The 22,506-nt window shown below is 39.0% G+C and overlaps 1 protein-coding gene across 1 annotated transcript in view; it reads right to left on the bottom strand.

The window, feature by feature from the left end:
- LOC140480712 (sickle tail protein) overlaps positions 1-22,506 on the bottom strand; it is a 694,958-nt gene that overhangs the window by 161,788 nt on the left and 510,664 nt on the right. The window contains 1 exon segment of the mRNA XM_072575975.1: positions 17,696-17,895. Within this exon segment, the coding sequence (XP_072432076.1) occupies positions 17,696-17,895 (200 nt within the window).

Raw genomic sequence — 22,506 nt, 5'->3', positions numbered from 1 at the left:
GGTGGTTTTGACATATTAGGTACCATGACTCAGTGTGCAAAACAGTGATGACCAGCACAATTCCTCAAGTTGCCCAGACAACAGTGGAAAAGTTTACTCTAATAAGCTCATTAGCAAATATGATCTCTGCCCCATTTCAGTTTTTTGACTTGAGGAGAAATATTCCAGCTGCAATCTCATGTTACCAGATCTTAAAGATATTTAGATGTGAACATTATTCTTAATTGTTTTTAAATTAGTACAAAGTATCTGGGCTAGATTTGACACCATTTATATTTAGCACACCTATGTTCAGGTAATGCAACTATTTATACAAATTCTAATCCACTTTACTGATTGCATCATCCCATCCCCTTCCCTCGCCATGATCCCAAACCAAACATTTGGGTTGATTTTCCCTCAATCTCTTGTTTCTGTATTTCCCCAATACTCTCAATCTCACAATGCTACTGGACCTTGAACTGAGGTTCGAATCCTATATAGTCTCCACTCAGACTGCTCACAGTTCTGTTTACCAAACAAACCATTAACTTTTTAAGAAATTTGAACTTCTACTGAAGAGCTGAAAGGAAAACTCAAATTTCACATTAAAAAATGTCTACCATAAAAAAAAGCAAACTTAAGGCAACATTAGCTAAACATTGCAGTAAGCAACTTGCATTCTAAATTACAGAAACTATCCTATTTTTAACATTGAAACGGACCAAAAATCTGCTGCTGCAGTTATACTTTACTTTCCTGCAAGTGCATAGTCTATGTCCTGGAAAGCAAATCTTAACTCTTCAGGTATTTTTCCCCAATTCCTTAATCAGCCTGGCAACTCTTAAATCCAAAGCTGGCTATCAGTACAAGAAAATGTTAAGATTCCTCCAAGTAGCTAAAGCTAGACAGATTTTCCAGTCTTTTAAATCTTCATAAACTTGGCCACTTCAATCTGAGCATGCACTCCCATCCACATGGTAAACGATAAAGACTGGCTGGCTCGCTCACTCACTCTTCCCTAAAACCTGGAATACTGATTTGTCCATGAAATTCAGTGATATCCTCTCAGAAGATTATGCAGTCCAATAGTATCTTACGTATGCCTAGTTCTAGATTCTCCAAGAGAAAACATATTTCCTACATTCGCCTGGTCAAGTCCCCTCAGGATCCTTCTGTTTCAATTAAGTCATCTTCGACTTTAAGCTCCAGAGGACTCAGGCCTGCTTGTCTGGTATTTCCTCATCCCAGGTAATAGTCTAGTAAATCTTCTGAATAGCTTCCAACACTTGTAAGGACTGTGCCCTGTACTGCACGATATTCTAGATGCAGTCTTACATTGCCCTGTATACCAACATCGACGAACTGACCACCTATCAAAGGCTGTGATGGCCTGGGCACATCATCCGCTTGATGGACACGAGATTCTCCAAGCTGGTGCTCTACTCCCAACTTCAAAATGGCATGTGAGCCCCAGATGGACAGAGGAAGTGCTTCAGTGATACCCTCAAGGTCTCACTGACAAAGTGCAGCATGTCCAGTAACACCTAGAAATCACTGGTCCAAGACCATCCAAAAAGTAGAGGAGCAGCATCTGGGAAGGTATGGAGTATCTCAAGACATGCTGTTGATAAAAAGTGGGAGCCAGGTGTAAATAACAGAAGGGGTACACAGCCACTCCTATGCTCCACCCACCCCTACCCAACACCACCTGCCCCAAATGTAACAGAGCCTATAGAAGCTGCATTGATCTGTATAGCTACCGGTGGCCTCACCCTGAATTGAGAGAGTCATCGCCAATGAGAGGGGGACTGCCAATGACAACTGATTGTATAACTGAAGCATAACTCCCCATCCTTGCACTAACTCCCCTCCCAATAAAAAAATTCAGTTAGTTTTCCTGATTACTTTCTATACTTGCATACAAGCCTATTAGAACACTTACACCCCTCTGCATTTCAGACCTCTGCAACCTCTCAACATTTAGATAATAGGCATCTTTATTATTCTTCCAAAATAAATGATTTCCCATTTTTCTACACTGATCTCCATTTGCCAGATCTTTGTCTACCCAACCTATTGTTAAGGCCTTTATCTTTGGTTTGGAACTGTGAGCTGCAGTTGAAAATTGAACTTTTAACTTTGAGCAGCAACTTGCATTAAAAACAGAGCAAACAAACTGATGTTTGTTTATGAGAACTGGCCTGGAAAGACAATTGCAGGTTAATTACTGTCCGAAGAACATGACAAGTGTTTTGGCTCTGAGACGTTCCAGACTCAGAGCTGGCAATGATTGGTCAATCAAGGTCAGGTTGGTGCTGGCCAGCCAATTACACAACATTAGTAGAAGAGAGGAAAAAGAAGAGTGAACCAGTTCTGACTGCGATTTCGAAGCCATGAATGTGCTTTACAAAAGCTTCTGGATAGTTCTGCTGTTTTGCTCTCTATTTGGTTTTCACTGCAGTTGTCTACTCGTTAGTTGTTTGACTAAGAAAGTACCCCTCTAAGCAGTGGTGAATAATCCTGGAAAGCTACAGTTTTGCATGAATTGTCTTTGGAATTCAATCATAACCTAGAGTTGGAAACAAAACTACAGGAGAAACTCAGGTCTGGCAGCATCTGCAGAGAGAAAGCACAGTTAATTTTTTGAGTTGAGTTCAGTGACCCTTCTTCAGAACTCTAAGAAGGGTGACTGGACTTGAAATATCAACTCTGTCAGATGCATGGTGGTTCCCCACCAGTTTCTGGTTCTGTTACAGATCTTCAACATCTACTGTTCTTTATTCTACTTTAACACCTAGAGGGATTTACGACAGAATTTGGATAGCATGTCATCAAAGCAGGTTAGTACACCTCCTCTAGTGAATGCTTCTAAAAATATTTACTATTTCAGTTAATTGGTTTATCTAACTTATCCAAGTACTTTCACCTGCTTGCAGGAAGCAAAGAGCAACTGCTTCATTACTTCACATTTATAATGTCTTTGATTTATTGGTTAAAAGTCACAGTTTACAGAAACTGGTGAAGGGAAATAAAGTGGCTTCCTTCAGGGTCGAGGCATTTTGTTTTTACCGCAAAGAACTAATGGAGCTTTTCCTTTCCAGAGGTCTGGTGGCTTCTGCGCAAACATCTGTACTCCCACATGATTCAACTGTCTGGGAGGCAGAAGGCTTTTGTGTTTGATAAGTGGTCACCATAACACAGATTAATCAGCTATATCTTGCCTGCCAAATCTTACTTTGTATACATCTGCTAACTTCAGCACCATCTGCAGTCCTTCCCCCCCACAACTGCAGCAAGCAAAGGTCTGAACAGCATTTAAAAGTTAGGGTCACTTGCTGCAGTTTTTAAAAAGCAAGTCCATCAACAGCCCTTGGTTTTCAATACAATTCTTTTCCCATTGCAATTCACAATCAAAAATAGAGAATATACAAAGTTATGGTCTTCACGACCTGTAATTTAAAAAAAAATCTGTCTAATAGTGACCATGTAACTATGTTAATTGTTGTAAATACCCATTTGATTTGCTGGTATCCTTCAGGGAAGGAAATGTACTGTCCTTACCTGGCCTGGTCTGCATGCAACTCCAGACCCAATACTAAAATCCCTCTGAAATAGCCCAAACAAGCCACTGAGTTCAAGGGGCAATTAGAGAAAGGCAATGAATGTAGATCCTGTCATCAATAGCCAAACCCATGAAGAAATATTGGGAAAAAAAAACTGATCGCCCTGGACTGACAACTTGATTCTCCTGTTAGGAGCAAACTGCTTTTCTTATAAATTCAACTTTGGATATTTCTGACTGAAGACAAAAGCTAATCCAATGGCCTCTGAGCTGTTGTAAACTTAGTATTCATTTTCCATCTATTAGCACCATCGTATCCGGTCAGACATCTGACTGAAGTCACAATGCTTACTAGAAATGACATATTTAGGTCACTGTTCTAAATGACTAACCTTTTTAAAAACAAAAATAAAAATCACCTTCACAGTTGACCAAAACCAAAACCTATCTGCTCATCTTTAACATCCAAATTATATACAAAATAAAGTTTTTATAGTTACTTCTACACTCAGCTATTCCAATGCTGGCTGACCTCCCACACATCACCTTCACACTTAAAATCATTCAAAACTCTGCTCCTAGTATTTTAACTCACTGCAAGTCCTGTTTCCTTGTGCCTTTCGTGGTCTTCAGTTAAAAATTCTTATTCTTGTTTTCAAATCCCTCCATGACATCGCTCGTTGCGATCTCTGCATTCACATCCAAACTCAATATTCACCAAGGTATCTGCACTCTTCACTGTAACCCTCTGTGCATTTCCAGTGTAACTGCTCCACTAATGGTATCCATTCTGTTAGTTGCCCATGTGCTAAGCACTGAAATTCCATGTCTACACCACTTTACTTTGTCTCATTTAAGATACTTCTTACAACTAGCTTCTTGACCAAGCAACCAATATCATATAGCTCAGGTGATGTCATGTTTTGTTTTACAATGCTCCTGAAAGGCATCATGGGATGTTTTATTACATTAAAAAAGTGCTATTCAAGTCACTGTTGTCATTGTTAACATCCAGGATCTTCTTGATACTTCTATTTTTACAAACCAGTTCAAACAGATTCCTATTATACAGTCATAGAGATGTACAGTATGGAAACTGACCCTTTGGTCCAACCCGTCCATGCCGACCAGATATCCCAACCCAATCTAGTCCCACCTGCCAGCACCCAGCCCATATCCCTCCAAACTCTTCCTACTCATGTACCCATCCAAATGCCTCTTAAATGTTGCAATTGTACCAGCCTCCACCACATCCTCTGGCAGCTCATTCAATACACTTACCACCCTCTGCGTGAAAAAGTTGCCCCTTAGGTCTCTTTTATATCTTTCCCCTCTCACCCTAAACCTATGCCCTCTAGTTCTGGACTCCCCACACCCCAGGGAAAAGACTTTGTCTATTTATCTTATCTATGCCCCTCAATTTTGTAAACTTCTAAAAAGGTCACCCCTCAGCCTCCGATGCTCCAGGGAAAACAGCCCCAGCCTGTTCAGCCTCTCCCTATAGCTCAAATCCTCCAACCCTGGCAACATCCTTGTAAATCTTTTCTGAACCCTTTCAAGTTTCACAACATCTTTCCGATAGGAAGGAGACCAGAATTGCATGCAATATTCCAACAGTGGCCTAACCAATGTCCTGTACAGCCGCAACATGACTTCCCAACTCCTGTACTCAATACTCTGGCCAATAAAGGAAAGCATACCAAATGTCCTATCTACCTGCAACTCCACTTTCAAGGAGCTCTGAACCTGCACTCCAAGGTCTCTTTGTTCAGTAACACTCCCTCGGACCTTACCATTAAGTGTATAAGTCCTGCTAAGATTTGCTTTCCCAAAATGCAGCACCTCACATTCATCGGAGTTAAACTCCATCTGCCACTTCTCAGCCCTTCTTTTGAGCGGTCGTTTCTTTTCCCATTTAATTGTGCCATTCATCTGAAGATTTCTTGTATAGTTTACATGTATTTTTCTTGCCTATCTTTTCATCTTGTACATTCACTAGTGTGGTTTATAGAAACGTTTTACTTTTTAACCAAGTATTTCATAGTTTGTTGCTTTTACTTCTTCTCTCAAGAATTCTATTTTGTTTACAATCAACATCATCCAATCCTTTCATTTCACTCTATCTCAGTCTGAAGAAAATGTTGATTAAACCTACTTATTCATATTGGCAATTAAAACAATTAATGGAATAGACCCACTAGGCTGGGTTCACATTGGAGCACATCAGATCGGATTGTGGATAGTTTCAGAGACAATTTAAATCTTTGCTCATCAGCATAGCCACAGTATACTTATATGGAGATCAAATCAAGTGATAAGGCTTACTGAAATTAGAGTACTTGCCAATATACCCAGGCCAAAAATTCAGGTACTTTCCAATTTACCCAGGCCCAAAACAGAATATAGCAAGTTCAAATTCCTCATCGTGTGATAACCTCACAGCACAACTGGTTATGTACAAGCACAAAATCTCCAATACACGTTCTAAAGAATAATATATCCCAATGTACCTGGCTCAGAGCATGAGACTCAGTTATTCCTCACAGTTTGATTATAATTATTTTACTCAACATCACAGGCAACAGATTATTTCTCATCTGTAATGAGAAGCCTTGGCTTCAGTTCAATTTCAAAAGAGTCATAGTGCTCAATGAGATGATATTCAAGGCAAAGGACATCAAATCTGTTCAAATAAGTCTATGCTTTTGAAATCCAGATATTTTCACATAAATAATGTAGAAATATTTAGGACTTTGTCATCTAAAAAGTTGACAAAATACTTTTAAGCTGTGAATATCTGACAGGATTCTAAACATTCAAATTATGATTAAAACAAACATTCTTTTGCAGAATGCATAGCTAGGTGTCCAGTGATTAGAATCTGTTTCACATTGGGTTGAGTAATGCTGTGTCATTTCATGACAAATAGACAGCCTTCTGATAATCTTCCTATGTGTTGTTCATAACATTCACAACTTACTTTAAAAACCTTAGTGGACAGTATTGGATTTCACAATTTTTTATATTAAAGTAGCAAAAATTAATCTCAATTTTCCTTTCTGGGTGCTCATGACTTAAACTAAGCTCAATTATGCAAGGAGATAAAAAGAGGAAAAGGGTTTCCTACTGAGGAAAATTAATTAATTCTTAGTTTTGGTCAAGTACATATCAGAATAGACTTTTGGTGTTTGTCTCTAATTAACTACTTATATCAATGATAGATGTTAAAAAGCAGATATTACATGTCACTGCAAATATAACTCCTGTCTACAAAGAGGGAGACAGAAATCAGTAAGCTACAGGATGGTTCATCTAACATTAGTCACAGGAAAATGCTGGAATCTATTCTTAAGGATGTTAAATCAGGGGTGCTTATTGAAACAAAATCAGGCAGAGTCAACATGGTTTTGTGAAAGGGAAATGGAGCTTGACAAATTTATGAGAGCACTTTGAAGTAGTTACAAGCAAAATGTAAAAATGGTGTACTTGAAGGCATTTGACTAGATGCTATACCAAACGTTACTAAACAGAACAAGAGCTTGTGGTATACAGGATAATATGTTACCATGGAGAGAAGATTGACTCTTGTTTCTTGTTAGCTAACCAGAGTGTTAATTTGAGTCAGAATAAGTTGGCAAGATGTAATAAGTAGAATGCCACAGGCATCAGGGGATTCAACAATTTACAATCAATATCAACAGCATGGATAGGATAAATCGGCAAATTCTTTTCCCTGGGGTTGAGTCATCCAGAACTAGAGGACATTGATTTAGGGTGAGAGAGGAAAAGAGACCTAAGGGGCAACGTTTTCACACAGAGGGTGATATGTGCATGGAATGAGCTGCCAGAGGAAGTGATGGAGGCTGGTATAATTGCAACATTTAAAAGGCTTCTGGATGGATATATGAATATGAAGGACTTGGAGGAATACGGGCCAGGTGCTGGCAGGTGGGACTAGATTGGGTTGGGATATCTGGTCAGCATGGACAAGTTGGACCGAAGGGTCTGCTTCCATGCTGTACATCTCTATGACCCTATAACTTTGTTGACTGAGTGGCAACTAAACTGGCTGACAACAAAGTAGAAAAGTAAGTTGTGAAGAGGACATAAGGAGTCTACAAGGTGAGTTAGAAAGATTAAGTGAGTAAGCAAAGATTTGATAGTAAAGTAATATATGGGAAATGTGAACTTGCTCTCACTTTGGCAGGAAGAATAGAAAAGGAAAATTAAAATTGGAGATACTGCAGAACTGAGGTGCAAAGGGATCTGGATATCCTGGAGCATGAATCAGAAAAAGTGAGCATGCAGATGCGGCAAGTGATTTGAAAAGCTGCTACTTATTAGAAGGACAATTGGATACAAAAAGTAGGATGCTGTACAGGGCAATGGAAACACAACTTGAATAATGTATACAATTTTGTTGCCTTATTTAAGGAAGGATATTTTTGCATTTGAAGCAGTGTGGAGAAGGTCTATTCCTGTTATGTGGGAAATGTTGAGCAGGTTGTGCTTCTATCCAGTGGAGCTCAGACGAATGAGAAGTGATTTTACTGAAACGCACAAAATCCTGATGAGATTTCACATGGTAGATGCTGAAAGAATAATTTCCTATCTGGGTTGCCAGAACTAAGGGGGACAGTTTAAAAATAAGCAGGATCTCATTTAATACGGAGATGAGAATTTGTTTTTGAGGAAGCAGAGACTAGAAATTCTTTTTCAAGTGATTAGTGGAAGAGCAGAGGATCATTGAATATTTTAAGACAGCAGTAGATTGATTTCCTAGTTAGTAGATTCTAGATTAGAGTGGTGCTAGACAAGCACAGCAGTTCAGGCAGCATCCGAGGAACAGGAAAATCGACATTTTGGACAAAAGCCCTTCATCAGGGCTAGATTTCCTACTTAGTCAAAAATACAAGGATATTGAAGGTAGGCAAGAAAGTGAAGGGGAGATCATCAGACCAATCATGACCTTGTCAAATAGCACAGTAATCTTGAAGGACCAGTAATCTTGCCATTAACGTGTACAGATTACATATTAAAACACAGAATGAATTTCCCAACCAGCCAGTTCAAATTCTCCAGCATACTTTCTGAAAAAAACTGCAATCCATGATTTTCATTGTGAGCATGCATTTCTGTATCTTTAGAGTTAACCCTGTAAATTAGAAACACAGAGGACACAATATGCATCAGAAGAGGTTCACTTAGTTGTCAAGAACATGGAGTTGGACATCCAAAACTTTGTTACAACTTGTGCAGCTTCTAGAGCTTAGCAATATCATGGTGAGAAGCTGAAGGATTTGCAAATAGGCAACAGGAAATGAATGAAACAAGAAAACTATGAAAATAATTCGAGCAATTGAGAAGGATTGGATAAAGGTTGGAAAAATGGCTGCACCAGAACAAAGAGTCTGAAGGCTTAGCAATGCCTCCCGAAAGTAGGAGGTAGTCTTTTGGTTTTGTTACATTTTGCTGGGAATCTTGGAATTTGGCAAAACTGCAGCGCAGACAGTTTGTCAATACTGTGAACACAGAAAAATGAGGTAAGTATTCCATGGGATCCAGCAGTAGTGATGGCCTAGTGGTTTTATTGCTGGACTGTTAAATCCAGAGACCCAGCTAATATTCTAGGGATCCAGGTTTGAACTCTACCAAGACAAATGGTGGAACCTGAATTCAGTAAAAATCTAGAATTAAGAGCTCAATGACCATGAATCCATTGTCAATTTTTGGAGGTTCACTAATGTCGATGAGAAAAGGAAACTGCCATTCTTACCTGGTCTGGGGTGCCTGTGATTTGGTTAACACTTAACTAGCCTCTGGGCCAATAGGGATGGGCAATAAATACTGGCCTAGCCAGTGATCCCCTCATCACAGGAATGATTAAAGGAAAAGATCTAGGAGCTTTGTAGGGGAATGAAGAGGAACAATTCCAAAATTGGACTTTTTTTGTGAAAAATTGCATAAATAAATTATTTTGAAAGACACCACTAGGAATGGGTGGGATCACGGACAGCTTTCATAAATTACATACACAACTCTAGCTCAAGCTATTCTTAAATCCAAAATATTTCCTCAAAAAAATTTCTCAATTTCATCCCTGAGACAGTTTCTATCAAGTGCTGCAGAATGAAAGGGGAAAAGAGAGAGATGCCCAACTTCAGTGAAGGAATTTGTTTTATAAGTTGTATTCCCTTTAGCAAGAGAACTTAATTAAGCTTAAACTTAGAAACAAAATCAGACACCAAGCAAAAGAAACAATCTGAGAACCAAATAGAAAATATATTCATTTATTTTATAGTAGTTTCTTTGAAATCACTTTACAGTTTTCCATTTTACTGGGAGGTCCAGGGATTCAAATGCAAAATTGTACTTAATAAAGTCCAGATTTTCTTTTTGAAAGGCTGATGCCTGAAGCTGAAAACTTAGGAGGATACTAAAAATAAATGAAAGAATTCCATATATAAATATGACAATGTTGTTGTGAAGAAATGTTTAATATGCAGTAATTAAGTATTACTCTGGACATTTTAAAGAATTTAACTGCTGAGGGGAAAACAATGAAGACAAAAGGCAGTTGTGTGCGCAATATGGTTCTTTCCTTGTAGATTCTCCTAATTGGCCATTTAGATCTGATTATTTTCAGCTCTTAAATGGTTTCTCAATGGCAATTTTTTAAAGGCAGTTCTCACATTTGCAAACCTCCTCTACCACTAATTGATTGGTGCTTTATTTTGAGCTGTGGGTAGAATAACACAATAGAGAAATTCAAGAAAACAACAAACTGTGCACTATATGCAAGTCTTCAAATTGCATCAATTAACCTACCATGGAATTACACTAGGAGTCATGGAACAAATTTGACCTTCAAAACAATCAGAGTTAGAGATTAACTGGACAATGACAAGCAGATGAATTTTAGAGATGATGATTTGAAGGCTGTAGCATAAGGAAGAGTATCCTTTGAAGGATTTTGTGGTGCAGTGGTAGTGCCCCTACCTTGAGTTCTGCTTCAGACACATGTAATAACATCTCTGAACAGTCTAATTAGGTAATATCACCTAGGCCTTGAAGTCACTACTAGTTGTCCTAGATTTTTAAAATCCTTTTATACAAGGAGTTGATTTTACTTATTGTACTATAGGACAAGTCTAAACAAGTAGTTTCCATTATAATAAAACAAACAACTGCACATGCCAGAGATCGGAAAACAAAAAAAAATATAGAAATTGCTGGAGAAACTCAGAAGATCTAGCAGTGTCTGTGGACAGAAAACAGAATTTAGAGTCCTTCTTCAGACCTAGAAGCAGCTAAAAAAATGGTGTTAAAAGGAGAAATAAGTGGAGACAGGGCGAGAACAAATGGTAGCCAGACAAATGGATTGTTGACAGTCAACCTGGGAAGAAGAGAAACTAGTTAGATGATAATGGGGTGTATGAGTAATTGAAAATGGATTGGGTACTTTGAAAGCAACCCATTCATGATGGGACCTAGGGTCATGGGTATAAGTAATAGACAATGAAGTGGGGGGGGGGGCGTTCATGCTCTAAAATTGTTAAACTCAAATGTTGAATCCTGAAGGCTGTAAGGTCACTAAGCAAAGGATTACATGTTGGTCTTCCAGCTGCTCAGAAATACAATGAGAACATGCAAATATTACAGTTGCATCATCAAATACTCCAAGGTTCCCTCATGAAAAAAAAAGATCTGATTAGAACTTGTGCTCAGCCTGGTAAGGAAACAAGACATAAAGGCAATTGAAATGTAAAAAATTAAACAAAATGTCAAGGGGACAGACATATAAACTAGTGAAAGGTAAAAATTGCTTGATATCACAATGTTCTTCTTTATTCAGCATGACTAGCATACACAACATGCATCCAACTGCAGTGATATAGATTTGATAATACACCAAAGATCACAGGACCTTCATAAATGAATGAATTTACTTGGGCCAAATAGATATCCTTCTCTGTAACTTAATTAACAAAAATAATTGAACACTTTGATGTATGTTGAAAGTCATTAAATAATTCACTGCATTATTTTTCCCATTTATTTCAAAAGCCATCATGTACCGGAAGGTACTCAGAAGGATATCAGTAAATTCAAGTCAAGTCATCTGTGACAAAAGTTGATAGAATTTTATAAAATGGGTAATACAAACAATGGTTTGTTTAGTAGCAATGTTTTGTGCTACTCTAAATGAATCATTTCACCAAAGAAAGCAAGACACAGTTATGCCTGCCAAAGCTGATGAAATTCTAGGTGATGAATTATCAGACAAAATGATGAACTAGTCATTCCCAAATTGAAGCCCTGTGAAGTCTGAAGTAAAAGAGAAGGGAATAGCATTGGCAGGTGAGTGTGGCAAGGGACAGCAGAGATAAACAACAGTGATTGATTTTGTGGCAATGGAAGAGGTGAGGGAATAATTGAGTCGTTGAAATGTTGTTTTGAAAGGGTGGAAGATCAGAAGAGAATGAGAATGAGAACACCTGGGGAGGTAGGGAAGAGCAAGCTAGGAGTAAGAATTTATAAAAAACCAAATGAATGCAGTTTATAATGCTCCTCCACAGGTAGGTTTTCTCAGGCATCAGGAACAAATCTCTAAGTAGGAACATACGATCACAAGTTTTCCATTGTTCATGTTTAAAGAGTTCAGGAAGTGAGACAAAGTACATAGGAATAGCTCAAGGCTATAATCAATTCCTCTTCCCTCTTGAAGGCAAGGGTGTGAGGAGATTTTAAGAGCTATGGCTGGTCTTAATTTACCAAGTTTGATCAACAACTTGCCACATGGGAACCAAAGGTCACGTAACACACTGTGTGTCACATAGTTCTGGGTTTTATCAATTCATAAAAGTAGCTAATTTGCATATTTTTATTTTGCACTCCACTTTGTCACACAGCAAAAATCAGTACTAAATAGAACAGAACAGAATAATCTCAGAAAAAATTCCTATAGTCATGGATACACTTGACCTGTAGAATTCAATAACTCAAATGGTATATTTCCTTAACTTAGCAATTGAGGAATACAAAAATTCAAATCTTTTGTCATGTTTGTTAATTCTTCCTTTATATAGCTTTTTAATAGGAGAAAACAGATGGCAGCACAGTTTCAATAAGATACCCAGGAAGCCACTGAAAGTATTTAGAATTAGCTGATCATGAGCGTGGGTGTGTTGGTATTCAAATAGACACACCTGAACAAGAAAAGTTTGCTGAAAGCATCCAATGTATTTTACATGGAATCCTAGAATTAGAAGGACATTCATGTCTGTATGAGCTCTTGGAAGTACTACCCAGCTAGTTCCATTCTCCAGTCTTATCTGTGGCCCTTTTAATCCAATACTTTCAAATATATATCCAGCTGTCTTCTGAAGCCTCCTATGGAATCCACCTCTACCACTCTCCCATGTAGTGAAGTCGCCCGTAGCTCTCTTGCTGAATCTTGAAATTGTGACATCTAGTTACTGACAATGAGTGGCATCAGAACTGTCAAAACTGTTCATAATTGTGAACATCTCAATAGGTCCCCTCTTAATCTTCTCCACTCCAAGGAAAATAAGCTCCATTTCTCTAATCTTTCCTTGTATCTAAAATCCCACATTCCTGGCATCAGTCTAGTAAGTTTCCTTTGCATTCTGCAGGTGGCATGGTGGTTCAGTGGTCAGCACTGCTGGCTCAGTGCCAGGGACATGGATTCTATTCCAGCCTCAGGTGACTGTCTGTGTGGAGTTTGCACATTCTCAGTGTCTGCATGGGTTTCGTCCGGGTGCTCAGGTTTCCTCCCACAATCCAAATCTATGCAGGTTAGATGAAATGACCATGCTAAATTGACCAGAGTGTTCAGGAATGTGTATTAGTTAGGTGCATTAGTCAAGGGTACTGTAGTGTAATGGGGAAGGGGTTTAGGTGGGATACTCTTCAAAAGTGTCGGTGTAGACTTGCTGGGCCGAAGGGCGTGTTTCCACACTGTAGGGATTCTATACGTTCCTATTTAATGTAGGGATTCTTTAAGGCCTTTAATGTCCTTCCTTAAATAAGATACTGAGAACTGAACCCAATACTCCAAATGTGATGTGACCAATGACTTGTAGGGGTGTGGTCTCACATCCTAGCTTTTATACTCTCCACCCTATGTATAAACCCAAGAATCTTACAAGCTTTCTTAACAACCGTTTCCATTTGCCAGAGCACTTTCAGAGAATTATGTACCTGAACCCCACGGTCCCTCTGCTCCTGTACTCCCCTCAATTTTGTACAATTGAGCCTGTACTTTTAATCAAAATGCATTATCCCACATTTCTCTGCATTGAAATTCATCTGCCAGGTGTCTGCCCATTTGGGCAATTTGTCTAAGTCCCTCTGAAGGTGCTCAGCATCAGACTCATAATTCACTATTCTCCCTCGCTTAGTATCGTATGCAACTCAGAGATCTTAACCCTCAATACCAATCTGATTAGATTCCTACAGTGTGGAAACAGGCCCTTCGGCCCAACCAGTCCACACTGACCCATTTCCCTCTGACTAATGCACCGAACACTATGGGCAACTTAGCATGGCCAATTCACCTGACCTGCACATCTTTGGACTGTGGAAAGAAACCAGAGCACCCGGGAGGAAACCCACACAGACATGAGGAGAATGTGTGTGTGGAGTTTGCACAATCACTCAAGGCTGGAATCAAACCTGGAACCCTGGCACTGTGCCACTGTGCCTCCCCACTTATAGAAAAATGCTTCAGCACATTTCCAATCAGTGAGATTTGATGGATATCCCTATTCATTATACCACTACCTCTGAAAACCTCTAAAATATTAAGATGTTCAAAAATGGTTTCCATTAGATGGAAAAATATTTATAACCTGCTGAGACTGTAACATTAACACCATATGAATGGTTTATTAGCAAGAGCACACTTCATGTACACAACTTAGTCTGTGCTACACTAAAAGTCCTATACTTCAGCTGGAATTTCTACTGTTTGCCCAGATTCCAGGACCATCTGGAAGTGATGTTTGAAAGGGTTCCTACTTAAAACAAACTGTTGAATCAGATGAATATAAGGAGGCTTAGAGTGTTAAAGTATGTACTCTAGGGTGAATCTCGAGTTTCTGACTTCCGTTTGTTTACATGGGGTTTTATTTGTTTACTCTGCAATTCACAAGCATTCATCAAAGCTCTATTTATGTGAGGTTTGGTCTCTCACCCTTATGTCCAAATACATGCAGCGACTTGGACATTATGGTGGTCAGAGTGTATTTACATCTTAATGGAACTTTTACAAAAACAACTTGTATTAACAGAGCACGCCGTACATCTTTACAAAGCAGTGAATAAGGTGCAAGGAAAAGAAAAAATTTCTCCTTAGCTCCATTCTGCTAAGTAAAACAAAAGCTTAGCAAGCTTTTGAATAGTGTTTCTGTGCAGGGTGCACAGTGGTTGAGCAAACTTACAGGTCATACACACAGGAATGATTATGGTATTGAGAGGGGGCAGGAAAATCATATTGATGCAGCAAAGCTTTTTATTAAAAAAGTGAAACGGAAGGTTTTGATAGTGAATTAGTAGTGGCATGCATTAAAGTCCTGGTGGCAATGCTGAAGAGATTGAACTCAAATGTGGCTAACTATTGAAAGAAGAAAGTTCTGTTCACAAAAGCGGTCAGAGATGCCGGAGATTCAGCAACATGTGCAAGTTCCAGATAAGATTACAAGGTCAGGTGGTTGGTTAATCAAGAGCCAAATACAAGCAAACAGGAGCCACTGGGATATCTTCAGTCGGGCTACCCTGAACTGAAAACATCTTTACGTTCACCTGCAAATTCTGGACAGCTGTCCTCCAAATAGGCACCTAAAATTCTATAAACCCCTGTGCTGAACAATTGCAAATAGCAAAGAAAAGGAAGAGCACCCAAGACAGAGAGGGATGGAGGCGGGAGGAATGGGTAAAGGTCATCTTGGGAAAATGAATAGCTGCTCATAGGGACCGTTAGTACCTGACAATGAGTTGGTTATCATAGCAGCCCATGTGATGCCCTCACTGCATAAAAGGTTTGAGGTAAGGACATAGGAGAAGGTGCTCAGGCCCTAAAATTAGGGAACTCTATATTGAATGTATCAAAGTGGCATGCCACACTGATTGGTGCTAGGTCCACTGCTTTTTGCCATTTATATTTGTGGTTTGGTTCAGAATATAGGATGTACAATTAGTATGCTTACAGATGACACCAAAATTGGCAGTGTAGTGGACAGTGAAGGAGGTTACCTCAGAGTAAAACTTAGAAGGGAAAATGGGTCAAGGATTGACAGAAGGAGTTTAATTTAGATAAACACGAGGTGCATGTTGGTATGGCAAATCAGGGCAGGAATTGTACACTTACTTTTAGGGTCCCAAGGACAATTGGCAAACAAGGGTTTGAGCTACAGGGAAAGACTGAATAGGCTGGGGCTGTTTTCCCCTGGAGCATCAGACACTGAGGGGTGAGCTTATAATGGTTTAGAAGGTCATGAGGGGCATGGATAGGGTCAACAGCCAAGGTCTTTTCCCCAGATTAGGGCAGCCAAAACTAGATTTAAGGTGAGAACGGAAAGATTTTAAAAGGGACCCAAGGAGCAATTTTTTCATGCAGATGGTGGTATGTATATTAAATGAGCCACCAAAGGAAGTGGAGGAAGTGGTGCAATTACAACATTTTAAAAAACATCTGGATGGCTACATGAATGGAAGGGTTTGGAGGGGCATGAGCCAAATGGTACTCAAACTAATTTAGGATATCTGGTCACCATGAAGGAGTTAGACCAAAGGATCTATGACTCAGTCATGAAGCCCTTAGGGTCCCCAAGCAGAAAGTGTGATGCTGTTCTTCCAGCTTGCATTGGCTTTGCTGAAGCACTGCAGCAAGACCAAGTCAGAAATATTGGCAGGGAACAGGAAGCTCAGGGTCATTTTTGCTGACAGAATATAGACTGATCACTTTGCAGAGCACCTATGTTTTGATTCCCCAGTATAGAGGAGGCTACATTGTAAGCTGTGAATATAGAAGGTTAGATTGAATAAAGTGCAGGTAAATTATTGCTTCATCAGAAAGATGTGCCTGGGGCATTGGATAGCAAGGAGTGAGCAAGTAAATGGGACCCCAGGCCATGAAGATGAAGTCAAATATTTAAGCAATTTCTTTTTATTCTTTTATAACTGAAAATGGTGCCAGGTTGTGGTGACAGAACACACTTCTGCTTTATATCCCTAGTCAAATGTGACAATTAATCAGTCATTGATCCCAATATTTTTAGGATGCTATTCTTGTACTCCTTTGTGAAGCCAGAACCAAAATATGTATTTAAACTTGTCTGCATCACTTTTCTCCCCCATTATAACTTCCCTGGTTCCTGACAGCAAGGTACCTGAATTGTGACTAGAGGTAGTACAGAGATATTGTCAATTTCAAAGACTAGGAAGATTTGTTTAATTCAATTGTTTACTGAGGGTCCTATGGAAACATAATCTATGATATCATAGGAATTCCAAAGTTTGGGACATTTATATTGACAATGTTTTAAAAAAATGGAAAATTATTGCCTCACCAAGACTTCATGGTAAAGCTGATTAAAGGCTTAGTTAAACGGATTCCAAATGTAAACCATTGCAAACAAATCCCAAAAACTTCACATTCAGCCTCAAATTGTTACGTTTTCAAGCCAAGCCAAAATCAGTTGATTCCAGTCTAGTGTCTTGAAACTACAGGATCCACAAAAGGTTAACACTTCACCAAAGAAAAGGCACTTTGCAGCTTAATACAGTAGAGGGATACTTTGTCACAGTTAAATGCAAATAGACTTTGGCATTAATTCTTTAAAATTATGCTATGACAGCTCTGGAAACTTCAACTGAAATTTCTAAAAATAGGTCAGACCAGTTTGATCAAAATAAATTCCTACTTGTGTATCGAAAGATTTCATATAGAGGAAAACTTCAATAATGATAAGCAAGACAACCGAATCCAAGCGACATGATAAGAATGCTTTTCCTAACATTCAGATGCCGATTTCATGGCCTGAATAGCATACTTCAAAAGATTGCAACATGTCTGGATGTGTATGTTGTATCCTATGCGAACAAAAACATTTGACACCATTTGCTTACCTTAAATCAGATAGTTCATAGAAGACATTTCTGGCCTCATCCTTAATATATACAGCTACATTTTGAGATTCCAACATTTTCATTGTGAGCTGCTTAGGGAAGGCACGTACGAAGAGTGCATGAACTGTATCCATAGTTGTGATTTCATTTGGCATTGCAAACTGTGTCACTTCATCTCCGTATTGAAGATACAGCACACCTAAAAACAACAAAAAAGTATTAATCATGTAGATGGAGTCAAAAATAGGCACATTGTAATTGTTCAAGTGAACAGCAGTAAAAGATAAATATTTCACCACACTGATGGTTCAGCCGTGGAGCTTAAAACACGGAACTGCACGAAAAGAAAAAGATCCTAAATTCCAATTTGTAACCTACTTTTTCTCAGCCACAGTTTACATTTGAATTTCAATAGTTGGCTTTAATTTCCTTTAATAAAGTGAGGGAAGAGGGGAGAGAATGGTCTATGAAGAATCCGGTTTTCAGTAGCTGTCCGATTAGCATGTGGACAGGGGACTGTGCTTATCTAAAATGCTACATGCATTCAATATGATCTGGCAGATAGCAGCTGTCACATCTTAGATATCACAAATGCAAGTGTGGCTAAGATACATGCTGTAAATCCAAAGACTATTTTAATTTTCTTCTGACAACTTTTATACAAGAAACCCTTGAGTGAAACACAAGATGCTGGAAATACTTAGCAAGTCTAGCACCATCTGTGAAAAGTTAACATTTCAGGTTGACTGTTGCATGAAATACAGAAATTAAAATACATATTTATGAGAAACTGAAGCAGTCCATTCTGATACATAATGTGCACTGTGTGGACCATCAAGCAGTTCAGTCAGACTGCTCTGACATGCAGTCTCTTGATGGACTTGCAAGTATCTTATTAACTATTGCTTATGACATAAGCAAGCCGAAACGTTTGTGCAAACTGCTTTCATTTATCAAAAAAAAAGTTTCTTCTGCAGAGGTGGATGTATGATCCATCGTCCACATTGACATCAAAAGCTCCCTATACTGAAACATAGGAAGGATGATAGGTGGCAGCCAAGTATAAACCATCAGTGGTTTAGAATTATAGAATCCTTACAATATGGAAGCTGGCCATTTGACCACACTGACCTTCCAAACAGCGTCCCAGCCAGACCCACCACTACCCTATTCCTGTAACCCTGCATTTCCTATGGCTAATTCACTAACCTACATGACCCTGGACACTATGGACAGTTTAGCATAGCCAATCCACCTAACCTGCACATCTCTGAACTGTGGGAGGAATCCCATGCAGACAGGTGAAAATGCAAGCTCAACACTGATAGTCCCAAGAGGCTGGAACGAAACCTGTGACCCTGGCGCAGAAAGGCAAAAGTACTAACCACTGAAAGCAAATATCACAGAATAAGTCTCAGAACCGGTCTGACCTGAAACCATATGATATTCTGATAAAAAAGTTATCAACTTGTTTATCTTGCATTCACAGTGTGCTTATAAATTCCTGATTGAATTGTTTTGAACTAGTAAATTGGTTTAGTTGCTATTAAAACCAAGTGATTGCACAATTTTCTTATGCATCATCTAATGATTAACATAGATTTTTCTATGATTGGGTATAATTCTACACCCAATCTGACAATGCAGTAAAAAGGAGCTGTGTGGAGAAGGGCAGAATAGTTTTGCATCTTGAAGGAGCCAGATCTAAAATCTAGGTATCCTCAGAGTTTCTAACTCTAATCCGATTGCTGCAGTTAGCTACATTAGATTAGATTACTTAGGTGACTTACAGTGTGGAAACAGGCCCTTCGGCCCAACGAGTCCGCACTGACCCTCTGAAGAGCAACCCACCCAGACCCATTCCCCTGCATTTACCCATTCACGCAACATTACAGGGCAATTTAGCATGGCCAATTCACCTAACCTGCACATTTTTGGACTGTGGGAGGAAACCAGAGCACCCAGAGGAAATCCACACAGACACTGGGAGAATGTACAAACGCCACACAGACAGTTGCCAGAGGTGGGAATTGAAACCAGGTCTCTGGTGCTGTGAGGCAGCAGTGCTCACCACTGTACCACCATGCTGCCCTACATCTTGCCTAACAGCCTCCATTCATTAGACTGCATGATGGTTTTTCTCAAAACAGGAGACAAAGCAGGTGTCTCAGATCCTACAATTCCTCACCCGAAACATAAAAGAGAACAGTGACAGCAAAGCTAACTAATGGTGACCAAAGGTTTTGTTAGCTCACACAATAAAAGGTGCCAATGGCGAGTTGCTGAGGATTGAATTTAGGTGTACTGTTGTGACAACATTCACTAATACAGGATGTAGTGTGGCAGTCCCATGACTCTGCACTCAATACTGCAGCAGTCGTATAGGGCAGACGTGTACAGAGCCTCCTAGTTAACACTGCGTACACTCTTATCTTCAAATAAATAAGATACAATATTGTTCAACTAAAAATCACATAACTGGTAATGTTAGCAGAGGAATGTAACTACACAGAATCAGGTCATTTAATCCAATTGGTCTTTGCTAGTTTTAATCATCAACATCAACTACTTCCCAACCTGCTTGACCTAACTCAATCAAAATACTCTGCAGTTTGTTTCTCCCTTGTGTTGATCTCACTTCCCCTCAAGTGCATTAATGCTATTTGCTTTAACTACCTCAGGAAATTAGCAAGTTCCACATTTGAAGCACACTCTGAATAAAGGAGTCCATCCTGAATTCCTTACTGGATTCATCAGCAGCTGCCACTTTGATTCCTAGTTTGGACTCCCCACAAATAGAAACATTTTTTCTACGTCCGCCATACCCTGTTACAACTGGATGAGGAGGGTGGAGTGAACTCATTCTTCCTTTCAGAGAGCAGGAACAAAGGCTTATCTTCTTTTCTCACATGTGGTTATATCTCTCTCCAATTAAAACAATTAACTAAATGGTTCAGCAGCAGTAAGAAATCCATTACAAAGGTTTTCTTGAAGAAAGGCCAGTTTTATTATCTGAGAACAAAATGTCATGCCACGTATGCAAATGCAGGTGCACAGTTAAACAGGGATAGTGTCCAGTAAGGTTAAAGGAATGTACAGTTTAAAATCCTTAAGGCACACTTGTGATGTCAGGTATTAACCTGAAACTACAGAAGCTTATTTAGTATTTTGGATCATCATCAGTGAGTGCTACAGTTGCAGGAGCTTCAGTCCTACAATTACAAAAAGAACTTGCCTGCTCTGCCAAAAACAGTTCTTCGAAATACAAGTTTGTTTTTGTGCATTTCATCTGTGGAGGTTCTTTTTACAGTTTGCTAATAGAACCTTGCTTACAATTCCAATATCTGAAAATTCTCATCAGGACATAAATCAAATAGAGAATGAGGCCATTCTCATTCCTGATGGAGAAGATTAGTTTTTGTGTCTTTAACTAAAAATGTTGATTTTAGTTCAAATGGATTTCATGACGCTTGACTGACCTGTGGGATCAGGCCACGGCTATGGTCATTTCAAGTTGGTTTTGTCCCTTTCAAAAACCATGGCAGACTAAGTTTTTATAAAACATATGATCAAAAATCAAAAGGTTTACTTTTATCATCGTGACAGTCTTAAACAATTCCAATAGGTCAATCTTGCCTGACAAGAATTACTTTGCTGTCCAGGTATTAAACTTATGAATTGTTCTGGTTATGTTTAGAAATTAACCCCAGTGCTTCTATTTCATCATCTGTATTAACCCATAATCTGAACAATTTATCCATACCCTGGATCCCTCTGTTGCACTTGTTCTTCAAAGACATTTCCTATTAGATCATTTTCCAAATTCTTGACTTTTGTTACAATTTCCTCAGTATTAACTAAACCTCACAAATTTGGAAACTTGAGGTACTGATATAACAAATTATTGGTGACAGCAGTTACAATCCAAAAATGTGCCAGATACCTCTGCTTTCTGCAGAAGAGAAAAGGACCCTTTCTATTAGAAATCAAATATGTGAATGCAGGGAAAACATTAATCATTTAATATTACACACACACACACAAACACAAAAGATAGTCTCTCAAGGGACCATTAAAAAAAAAATCACCAAAACAGCACACTTTAGGTGAAATTAATATTAAACAAACACCAAATAAATTGCTGTGATACTAGAAATTGAAAATAAAAATTCAAAACTTGTGGACTAGTCAGAGTCAAGCACCATCCATATAGAAAGAAAAATAAAGCTATAATTTTTGGTAAATAATTTTATTCTGTATTAGTATTTACATGATGTGTCAACAGGAACTTACATAAGAGTCAGGCAAAAGGTAGGAGATGAATTGGTGCCAACTTGTTAGTGGAGCTTTGCAACTTTTGCTGGAAAGGATTCATTTCAAAAGTGCAGCCTACTGAAGCCAACTTATGGGCATATAATCAAGCAATGTTGTTAGGTGCATTGTCTCAGATTTCTCTGGGTAGGCTGGCAAGTGTTGCAGAAAATCCACTTTCTACTTGTATCAAGATATCTTACAAAGCATAGAGACCATTCTGTCCAATGAAGTAAATTCAGATGGCTTTCATAGCGACCGTAACAGCGCAGGGGAAAATTACTGTTGACAAGAGATTACAAAATGTCACCTCACTCCTGCATACTGCTTTCAAGCAAAACTGCAGCCGTGCTGAAGCCCAATCTCAGAAGTATGAACTTTCCACAAAAGAGGTACCTGGACTGAGTGCAGGGGGAGTCTTCCCCAAATAGTTGCTGTGAATTCGTTTCTTGCACAATGGCCTCCACCTCCTCTCTCTTGTGGCAGCTGCATCTGCTCTA

This window comes from Chiloscyllium punctatum, chromosome 8 (genome assembly GCF_047496795.1).
Source record: "Chiloscyllium punctatum isolate Juve2018m chromosome 8, sChiPun1.3, whole genome shotgun sequence".
NCBI lineage: Eukaryota > Metazoa > Chordata > Chondrichthyes > Orectolobiformes > Hemiscylliidae > Chiloscyllium > Chiloscyllium punctatum.
This window is presented reverse-complemented; position numbering and strand designations above follow the sequence as displayed.